This window comes from Nematolebias whitei, chromosome 10 (assembly GCF_014905685.2).
Source record: "Nematolebias whitei isolate Nwh7 chromosome 10, NemWhi1, whole genome shotgun sequence".
Lineage (NCBI taxonomy): Eukaryota > Metazoa > Chordata > Actinopteri > Cyprinodontiformes > Rivulidae > Nematolebias > Nematolebias whitei.
Window position 1 is genome coordinate 22,382,526 of NC_056507.1, and position 10,785 is coordinate 22,393,310.

Consider the following 10,785-nt stretch of genomic DNA (forward strand, 5'->3'; position numbering starts at 1 on the left):
GAAGCATCAAAGCAACGGTTTGCACTTTGCGACTTGATTCAAAGTGATGTTTTGGAAGAATGCTGCTGATACAGCAGATATTTCAGAATATTTTGACCGACATGACTTTGTCAAAGAAAAATTTGAATGTTTAATTTTTCCTTCCATCTTCATAAACTCAAGTGATAGTGGAGGAGGGTTGGGCCTATGAAGAGGATGTCCTGCTGTGCTGGGGTCGTTGCACCTCAGTCATTGTGGCCTTTGACCTTTCACCCCAGCCTTGGTTTTTATTTATTAGAACGATTCCTTCATGTTACATTGCTGCAGTCCAGCAGGATTCACGACCGAGGCGTCGACTGCAGAGGACTTGCTTGATGCAAAAAGCGATTTAATCAGCCGACCTGAGTGTCAACGTCAATATCCGCTAAAGATTTCCTCCTCAGATCATTTCTTTATGCAGCCGCGCCACAAGTCTCTTTATAATCACAACACGAGTTTCAGTGCACTTTTTTTTTTTAGAAGTGCTTCAAATAAAAGCACTTTGCATTAAATATTTTTGTTTTACTCAGCAAATGCCCTTAAAGAAAGTAAAATAAAATTTTAGTTTATTTATAGAAAAAACATCTTTAAAACTTCTAATTTTTACATAAAACTTGTAGTTTTTTAATAATAAAGCAGTGTAGATGCTGTCCACCATAGTTAATTACAAACATCGCATTTTGCTGAAAGTTTTTACTCAGTAAAAATGTTCATCGTTAAGATTTAACCTTATTAAGTTTATTTTATGAACGTTGATGGGCCCTTACCTTGGTAATGTTTGGACATTATAGTGCATGATCTTTCCATGGACAAATAAAAAACAAAAACAAGTGAGGCTGTTTTAAACTGTGAAATTATTTATGGTCAGGATATTTCCAACATACACATCAGTGATAGTTTAACCGTCACCACAGATGCTTTCCAGTGCTTTTATTTACAGAAAAAGTGTCTATACTTCATGTTACTGTACACTTTGATAATTTCCTTTTTTTATAAATACCCATAGGGTAATAGGTCCTCAGTAGCTTTGAGTGCATTATAAAACACACAACCCTAAGTTAATGCATTCATTACTACTCATACAAAACACAATCATTCGTAACAGAAAATAAAAGAAAACATGTTACAGAAAATACATACTTTATATATATCTATATCTATATATAGATACACATGGATATAAAGTCAGAATTGTAGCAGAAAAGCTTGCAACAGAATACGTTTCTTGTCTTGACACACTCAGTCATTAAAACAAATATGTCAGATGAAAACACATGGATGGTCGTCACCTTGCAGGTATCTGGCGTCCCAGGAGGGTTAAGGCAGTACAGCTCGTCTCTGCACAGAGCGGACACCAGCAAACCTGCTGTTACTGGTGCTGCACTGGTGTCAGTATCCACTGACAACACACACGCTCGACTGTTGTTGGAGTGGTGTGTGTGTGTGTGTGTGAACCCTGACAGACGTGTGCATTCCTTAAAACAAAGGCACAGCATGGCAGCAGCATTGCACTCTTCGAATTATTTTTGCTGCACGGTTTGATAATCTGGTTGAGATTTCTATTCCTTCCATCGACAGCTGAAGTCAGATTAACAAACCTCCGCTCAGATTACGTCACAATCTTTACAAAGATTGACACCGTCTGTCAGTTCAGCCTCCTTCTTGTGATTGACAGAGCCGTTGCAGCTGCCGGTGTCCCCAGGCTCGGCGCTCGTGTGAAGATGTCCGAAGCAGAGTTCAAAGAGCTATTTGGCCCAGCCGGTCGTGGCCTCCCCGTTGATGTAGGCGAAGCCGGGAAAATGCTGCGAGTGTTCGTAGTCCGAGTTCCTGCGGGGCCCCAGAGGAGAGTACATATCTCCAGAGGTGGCGTAACGGGACGAGTGCAAAGGTGGGCTGGTGTAACAGCTGTTAGTGGGGGACACATCTGGCCAGCGGGGGGCGACAGGCGTGGGGTGCAACCGAGGAGTGCTGCCCATCAAGCAGGGCTCCATTCGAGACATCTGGCCGTTGAGTTGGTACTGGGGAGGAGAAAGGAAAGAGTAGTTTAAGGTTACATTAATCAACAATTCACTGCTGATTATTAGATCAGACACGTCTTTAATTACAGATTAATTTATAAAGAAAAGCAAAACTTTAAAACTCATTTGATGCTAAATTTAACTTTTTTTTTTTTTTATCTGAACTTAATGTATCCTTCTAAACGTCCTGCCTTAAATCAATTCAGATTTTTTTTAATGAGGTTTTGTGGAAAAGTTATTAACAGTTAATATCTTACCTGTTGTAGATAGCATTTGGAACACCCTCATTTTGGAGAAACATTAATTAGTTCAGACCAGATTAATGAGCTACAGGTAAAATCTGAGTGAGGTCAGAGTTTCTTCTGAACTCTTGCCAACTACTTCTGCACACTTTTGTGTTTTTTAAATATATGAAAACATTTGGCTCAATGAGGAATGGTATGCTCAGAATTTTTTTTTTTACTTTTATGTTTTTTTTTAATTATTTAAGTTTGTGGAGAAAAAAATGTACCCATAGAAAAACATTGGGATCTCTTAAGCTCCTTCAAAAACTCTGTTCCCTGAACTCAGCATCAGTAAACGTGTGATCTTCATATGCCGCTTTTAGCTGTTGCCTTTCTAATTTAAAGTTTTAGCTACTGTCTTACAACTTTTAGCTTAAAGCAAAGGTTTTGCTACATTTAGCTTTTAGCAATTGTTTCTAGTTTTAGCATTTTTGTTTTGCTCATTTTATCTTCTGTTCTGCTTGTTTTAACTCTAACGACTGAGGTAACTATTCATTCTTCATCAAATTTTAGGAGTTTTTGTGCATTTTTGCAAATAATATAACCTTCTGTGTCAAACAGTGTCCATGCGAACCTCTAAGAAACTTTAGAGACTGGAGTTAAGGCAGTAGTGATCCTCTTTGGTCGTGGCTTCAGATTAGCACAAATTAAACTCCATTTCTCCAAAATGAGGTCACTCAAAATATATCTCTATAACAGGTAAGATACTGATTGTTCATAAACTTTTCAATAATCCAACATTAAGAGATCAAACTATCCCTTCAAATTTTAACAATTGTTACACACGTTTTTTTTTTAAAAATCATTAAAGGTGCCAACAATAACCCACATTTCCCCCAAACAGAGGACATAACTTCAGTTGAGAGCAACAGAAAGTCATTTCCTGTCAGGGGAAATTGCCTCAAAAGGAAGTGTCAAAATGGACCAAATCAAAAAAAATAAGCCACTTAAGAAAATTAGGGATTTTATTAAAAACTGTTATTTGCGTTGCCAATGGTGACAGACCATAAACGACACAGATTGTTGACCAAAATACTTTGAACAGATGGGAATCCGGCAGAGTTTTCAGCTCCATGTCCAACCGCTTGCATTCACAAAGTGCAGGCATTGTGCTCCATTTAAGCTCAAATGGGTCTATTTAAGAATAATAATAAAAAGTGGAAGCTCCTTTTTCCCTTTCCTTGCTAAATATAAACAAGACAGTCGATTCTATTATGAGGGCTCATGGAAAAAGACAGTCAGTGCAGAACAGCCTTCTCAGCTGCCTGTTGTTCACAAGCAGAAAAGAGACCATTGAATAACAATATTTTAATAAACACCCCTCTGCCCTGCTGCTGGCTCAAACAGATGAAGAGACCATTGAGAGCTGGAAGGAGGAGTACCCGAGCAGGGCCCCTTCTGGCCCCGGCAGAGCCACCTTTCACCGTCTGCCTCGGCTGATTCAGGGACTTAGAAGCAGCGGCAGCGCCGAGGCCCAGCTGATCTCCTCCCATCAGGCTGGAGCAGCCTCAACAGGAAATTACCACCAAAGAGTGAAATTACACCACGAGTAGTAACATCAGTCACTGAATCGCATCTTCCCCCCCCCCCCCCCCCACACACACACGTTTAACCATGTTTAAATCTTTAGTTCTTAAATTGTTCCTTTAAAAGAACAGTTTAGACACAGAGGCCTTTCGTGCTCTCAGGAACCTGCTTCTGAGTTGCTTTCTCACGTTCCCACATAAAGAACATCAGCGAGTTTTTATTCAAACTGCGGCCGACATGTTGCCACATTTTTGGATCATTTACATATTTCTTTGCTTCTTACAGTAGAAGTATCTAAATACGAACAGCTCTGCAATGTGTAAACAGATAATACATTAAAAAATATATACTGTATTTTTCAGACTACAAGGAGCACTGGATTTTAAGGCGAATTAAGCTAAACTAAAACATTTTGACAGATTTTTGAGTGCCGTGTACCACATAAAATCAGTTCAAGGTCAGTAAGCACAACCAGAATTAATAGAAAAAGGTGCACCGGATTATAAGGCTCTCTGTTGATTTTTGTGAAAAATTTATAAAAGAATTTTAACATCTTGTAGTCCGAAAAATATGGTATACGATATATAATAATCTGTATGCATAACATTAGGAGAGATCACTTTACATTGAGGGCATAACTCACTACTTTTAACACAAATAACTTTAATTTCTATACATTTCCTTTTGTTTTTTGCTACTTTTAATATATTTTGATTCACATCGCTCAGCTGTAACATTTTCCACCTGATGTTTCATTTTATGGTACCTCAGTAAAAATATCTAAACAAAACAACACACTATAAATGCTCCTTTTGAAAGTGAACACTTTGATGAGAACTTTCTAAAGTTTGATTTAAATTCCAGATATAAGATTTGACTTTTCATAAGGTCTGTGCCTTAAAACGTCTCATCTTTCTGTCCATTGTTCTTCTTCCGACATATTTTAAATCACTTTTAAATTCAAAGTTCATCAAGCCTGAACATGTTAACATTTTATCGTCTTTAAGCCTAAGAAAAGTGTTCTGTGAGTATTTTAGTTTATAATAAAACATCACACTTATGACTTAAATCACATTAAAAAGCAAATGTAATTAATTTAAAGCTGTGTTTTAAGCCTAAAAAGTCAACTTGTATTTCTGTTCATCCTAATACCAGTGACCACCAGACTGCGTCAGACTGACCTGTGCAGAGGAGCGGTGATAGGCGGAGTAGTGGAGGGGGGCGGGGATGGCCGGGTCGTGGCCCAGGCTCTGGTACTGGCTCTGAATGGAGTGGGGGTGCTGGTTGGTGTAACTGCCGTAGTTGTAGCTACCGGTGTACCTACAAAACAAACAATCAACCTGAAGGACTTCAAACATTTGGAAACGACCCTGATGGCGTTAATTAAAATTGTCATAATTACCCGTATTCCTCTCTGTACACCGGCATCCTGTGGGTGGAGGACGGGGGAGGGACGGGGGGGCTGCTCCTCATACAGGACAGCTGCTGTCCCGTCTCCGGCGTGGCGCCGCCTGCTGTTGTCACTGTGTATGTAAGGGACCAGGTATATGACTGAACGGCGCCTGGTGAACACAGAAGTAAATGCTGTGGCTACACGGCGTGAAACCTGACGGAGAGCGGAGTTCGTTCATCTGCGAGCGAGTCCGGTCTCACCTGTGGAGGTGGTGACTCCGGTGTACTCCGGGGACAGGGCGGCGGTGGGGGAGCTGGCCGAGGACACGTCCACGGATTGGACGGAGCGTGCGGGAGAGTAGGATCCAGGAGACGGGGAGGTGGGGGTGGTTTCTGTCAGCGTGAACTCCTGCTCTCGCTCCGCTGAAAGAGTCGAGGAACAACAGATGATCAGAGCCACAAAGACCAGACGAGTGTTTGGCCTTAAAGAGACGTTTCTTCTGCAAAGACTGAAACGTTCAGAATGTGAAAAACATTCATGTAAAAATTAATAAATGCTTCAAGAACTTCAAGAGATCAAAGTAAATGACCCAGCTGAGGATCTAACCCCCAAAAAGAGCAGAGTGAAAGTTTTTATCCCTAAACACAAAAACTATAACAGTCCAATCTTTAAAGCTACAAAATAAAAAGATTGATTTTCACAAATATTTTCAGTCCTGATCTTAGTTTTTTCAAAAACTGGACTTCTATTTTGTCCACACAAATAACATAAAATAAAAATAGTTCAAAATGTGCTTAAAGCTGATTAATGCACTCAGAACAAACATCTGCAAATTCTCCACACCATTTAACTTTAAGAAAAAAAAATAAAATTAAAAGACATTACCATGTTTAAACTGTTTTGTTTCATGGACTGAACTAATAGGTTATTATCCTTTTTTCAAAAAAGTTTCCAACGCTCTCATTTTATGATGCAGTTTTGGTTTTTAAACTGTCATTTTTGTTGTTTTAAAATAAAGAAAAGTCACAAATGCTGCTGAAAACATCAACAAATCCAATGACATCCACAACTAAATCAATCATAACATTACAAACAAACCCCAGCATCAAATTAACAGTGATAACTGCAGACTTTTGTTTATAATTTATTCTAGTTTTTTTAGTATTTTGTTATTTTTATCACTTTATTTATCGGTTTATGAATGTGTCAGACGTAAAATGAAGATAAAATGTAATTTAATGTCCAATAAGGTCTTTTGTCCAAGATTATTTGTGACACTGGCACACACAAAAACACAAGATAAAAAGCAGAAAGGATAAAAATAAATCTAAAAAGTCTTCAGGAAAAAGTTTGTCACTTTAAAAAACACATCACCTATTGAAGTAGCTTAATTCACTAGCTGAATTTACAAACGGACAAACTAAACCCGTGTTTAATTCTGTGATTTAGTTTTACAGACTGCAGAAAAACAATAAATTACTTCTATTTTATACAGAAATGGAAACAACACAAATAATTATTCTAATCAAGGATTCCTGCTACTTTCAGGCCGTTAAACTGAAGACATTTTAAAAACCATTAGGATTCAAATTTAATACATACATGAATTATGAAGACAATGTTGAGTTATTGTAAAATCTCTTCCAAAGTAAAATGCAATGCCTCTTTTCAAATTCAATCAAAATCATTAAAAAATATATAAAATAAAATACAACAAATCTGTTTCAGGAGCAAAGCAACCAGATTTTTTCACAAGTCGATAAACAAATACATCCCATCACACATGGGAGTTGTGGTGTTTTTTTGGTTTTTACAGAGTACCAGTAATGAGATTTAAAATCCTCTAGAACTACAGAGTGACAGAATGCCAACAGCATGTTAAAAATAAAAAAAGTTAATTGAAGAAGCAAAGAATGAACGAGTGTGCCCAAATCTGGACATATTTGAGACTGCCCCCGCGATCCGACTCCGGATCGAGCGGAAGATAATCGAGGGATAGATTTGAACTTATTATGGCCTAAAACTGTAGATTATTGCAGGTGCTGGTCATAAAATTAGAATATCATGAAAAAGTTGATTTATTTCAGTAATTCCATTCAAAAAGTGAAACTTGTATATTATATTCATTCATTACACACAGACTGATATATTTCAAATGTTTATTTCTTTTAATGATGATTATTATAACTGACAACTAATGAAAACCCCAAATTCAGTATCTCGGAAAATTAGAATATTGTGAAAAGGTTCAATATTGAAGAAACCTGGTGTCACACTCTAATCAGCTAATGAACTCCAAACACTTGCAAAGGCCTTTAAATGGTCTCTCAGTCTAGTTCTGTAGGCTACACAATCATGGGAAAGACTGCTGACTTGACAGTTGTCCAAAAGACGACCACTGACACCTTGCATAAGGAGGTCAAGACACAAAAGGTCATTGCTAAAGAGGCTGGCTGTTCACAGAGCTCTGTGTCCAAGCACATTAATAGAGAGGTGAAGGAAAGGAAACGATGTGGTAGAACAAAAAGTGTACAAGCAATAGGATAACTGCACCCTGGAGAGGATGGTGAAACAAAACCCATTCCAAAATGTGGGGGAGATTCACAAAGAGTTGACTGCAGCTGGAGTCAGTGCTTCAAGAACCACTACGCACAGACGTATGCAAGACATGGGTTTCAGCTGTCACATTCCTTGTGTCAAGCCACTCTTGAACAAGAGACAGAGTCAGAAGCGTCTCTCCTGGGACTGCTGCTGAGTGGTCCAAAGTTATGTTCTCTGATGAAAGTAAATTTTGCATTTTCTTTGGAAATCAAGATCCCAGAGTCTGGAAGAAGAGAGGAGAGGCACAGAATCCATGTTGCTTGAGGTCCAGTGTCAAGTTTCAACAGTCAGTGATGGTTTGGGGTGCCATGTCATCTGTTGGTGTTGGTCCACTGTGTTTTCTGAAGTCCAAGGTCAATGCAGCCGTCTACCAGGAAGTTTTAGAGCATGTCATGCTTCCTGCTGCTGACCAACTTTATGGAGATGCAGATTTCATTTTCCAACAGGACTTGGCACCTGCACACAGTCACAAAGCTACCAGTACCTGGTTTAAGGACCATGATATCCCTGTTCTTAATTTGCCAGCAAACTCACCTGACCTGAACCCCATAGAAAATCTATAAGGTATTGTGAAGAGGAAGATGTGATACACCAGACCCAACAATTCAGAAGAGCTGAAGGTCACTATCAGAGCAACCTGGGCTCTCATAACACCTGAGCAGTGACACAGACTGATCGGCTCCATGCCACACTGCATTACTGCAGTAATCCAGGTGAAAGGAACCCCGACTAAGTATTGAGTGCTGCACAAGCTCATACTGTTCATGTTCATACTTTTCAGTTGGCCGACATTTCTAAAAACCCTTTTTTTATTGGTCTTAAGTAATATTCTAATTTTCTGAGATACTGAATTTGGGGTTTTCATTAATTGTCAGTTATAATCATCATTAAAAGAAATAAGCATTTGAAATATATCAGTCTGTGTGTAATGAATGAATATAATTTACAAGTTTCACTTTTTGAATGGAATTACTGACATAAATCAACTTTTTCATGATATTCTAATTTTATGACCAGCACCTGTACATTCAAAGCTTTCATGACCTACGTAGGACCCTGCACAAACCCTGGTATTTTAGTATGAAAGCAGTTACATTTTTGAAGGAACCAGGTCACTTGAAGGATCAGCCTGCAGCTGCTGCCTCACCTGGACTTCCTTCGCCCTTCATGGCCTTCATGAGGTCGTTGGCTCGCTCCTGGAAGTGGAGCGACTCCAACAGGTAGAGCACGTAGTCATCAAACATGAGGTGAATCAGGTGGAAAGACCCTGCACACACACAGACCGCACACATGTGGTATTTGATCAATTAAAACAAACATCTAAATACTCTGTCCAGTGGTTCATGATATTTTGCTAACAGACAGCCACACTTGCAATCAAATACATAGTTACCCACTTTACATAGCAGAAAGAGACATAAAAAAAGAGGAAACAAAGCAGATTTGTGAATGATGACATCACGTCCTGCGTGTGTGTTCGTTTCCATGCACCGACTCACAGCCAGAAATAAGTCCGTTGACCCCCGGGGGTCACAGGAAAGTTGAGGCTGAGGCATGCAGGGAAGCGTCATCACAACTGTGTCATTGTGCCGCTCGCTGTCCTCGCCGTGTGCATAATAAAAACACTTGTGGCTATTCAGGGGAGCAGGGTGCAATACTGACCGCTCATAAAATGGAAAAAAAAAAAAAGACAAACACGTCGGGAGGTGGGGAGGGGCGGCTTTTGTTAATTAGCTGTTTGTGCTTTATGAAAACACTGCTACCAGCTGTGGCTTTGATATTCAAAAACAGGCCAAAGGACAAGAGTAGAAAGAGAATCTATTTTCTTTTATTTCATGTTTACTGCTCTACACTCACTGCAAACTTGTTACAGCAGCAGCCATGTTACTTTCTCCTCCTTCCTCCCCCAGCATCATGCTGTGGAGAAACTTGAACTGATTCAAATTATTCCAGGGATAATATGGATCACAGAATCTTTCATTTATAGTCAAAGTAATTTAGTCTATCGTTGCTGTTTCACTGCTGGTGAATTTACCTGGCAGGAGGACTTTTCCTTTTTCAATAATTTCAATAAATGATTTAAATGTCTGAAATTCAACAGCAGAATTTTTGGATTAATCCAAGTCCCTCTTTTATTGACAGCTGCATGTGCAAGAAGCATTAATTACAGGTAGTAGTAGTAGAAGTAGTAGCAGTAATAATAGTAGTAGTAGGATTCATAGTAATATTAATAATAGTGTAGTACGATTCATAGTAATATTAATAATAGTAGTAGTAGCTGTTACAATATTAGGAGACATAGCAATAGTTGTAGTAGTGATTGTAATAGTAGCAGTCATATTATTATTATTATTATTAGTAGTAGTAGTAGTAGTAGTAGTAGTTATAGTGGTGGTAGTAGTAGGAATAATAGTAGCAGTAGTAGGATTCATAGTAATAGTAGTAGTAGGAATAATAGAAATAGCAACTGTAATAATATTACTATTACTATGATTATTATCATCATCATCATCATCATCATCATCATCAGTAGTAGTAGTAGTAGTAGTAATAATAATAGTAGTATTAATAGCAGTAATTGCAGTAGTAGTTGTTGTAATCATAGTATTAGTCGTCGTCGTAGTAGTAGTAATGTAGTAGTAGTAATCCTAGTACTAATAGTCATAGTAGTAGTAGTAGTAGTAGTAGTAGTGGTAATAGTAGTATTAGCAGATATAGTGGTAGTAGTACCAGTAATAGTAGTAGTAGTAAAAGAAATCAAAGTAGTTATCTTAATACTACAGCAGTCCCTCGCTACTTCGCGGTTCATTTTTTGCAGATTTGATCCATCACGGTTTTTCAAAATAAGATTGGACACGACAGACAATTGAATGATTGATGGATGAGCCACACGATTGCCATGGAATTTTTATTTAAAATAAATTATTTTAAATTATTTAGCACC

General features: G+C 38.4%; 1 protein-coding gene across 1 annotated transcript in view; it reads right to left on the bottom strand.

The window, feature by feature from the left end:
* Positions 1-1,285: 1,285 nt before the first annotated feature.
* The window catches only part of rfx4 (regulatory factor X, 4), a 21,208-nt gene continuing 11,708 nt past the window's right edge, over positions 1,286-10,785 (bottom strand). The window contains exons 4-8 of the mRNA XM_037683197.1: positions 8,989-9,108; positions 5,501-5,662; positions 5,250-5,409; positions 5,029-5,167; positions 1,286-2,036 (exon numbers count right to left, since the gene is read on the bottom strand). Coding sequence (XP_037539125.1) covers positions 1,764-2,036; positions 5,029-5,167; positions 5,250-5,409; positions 5,501-5,662; positions 8,989-9,108 — 854 coding nt within the window. The 3' untranslated portion in view covers positions 1,286-1,763. The remainder of the gene's footprint in view (positions 2,037-5,028; positions 5,168-5,249; positions 5,410-5,500; positions 5,663-8,988; positions 9,109-10,785) is intronic.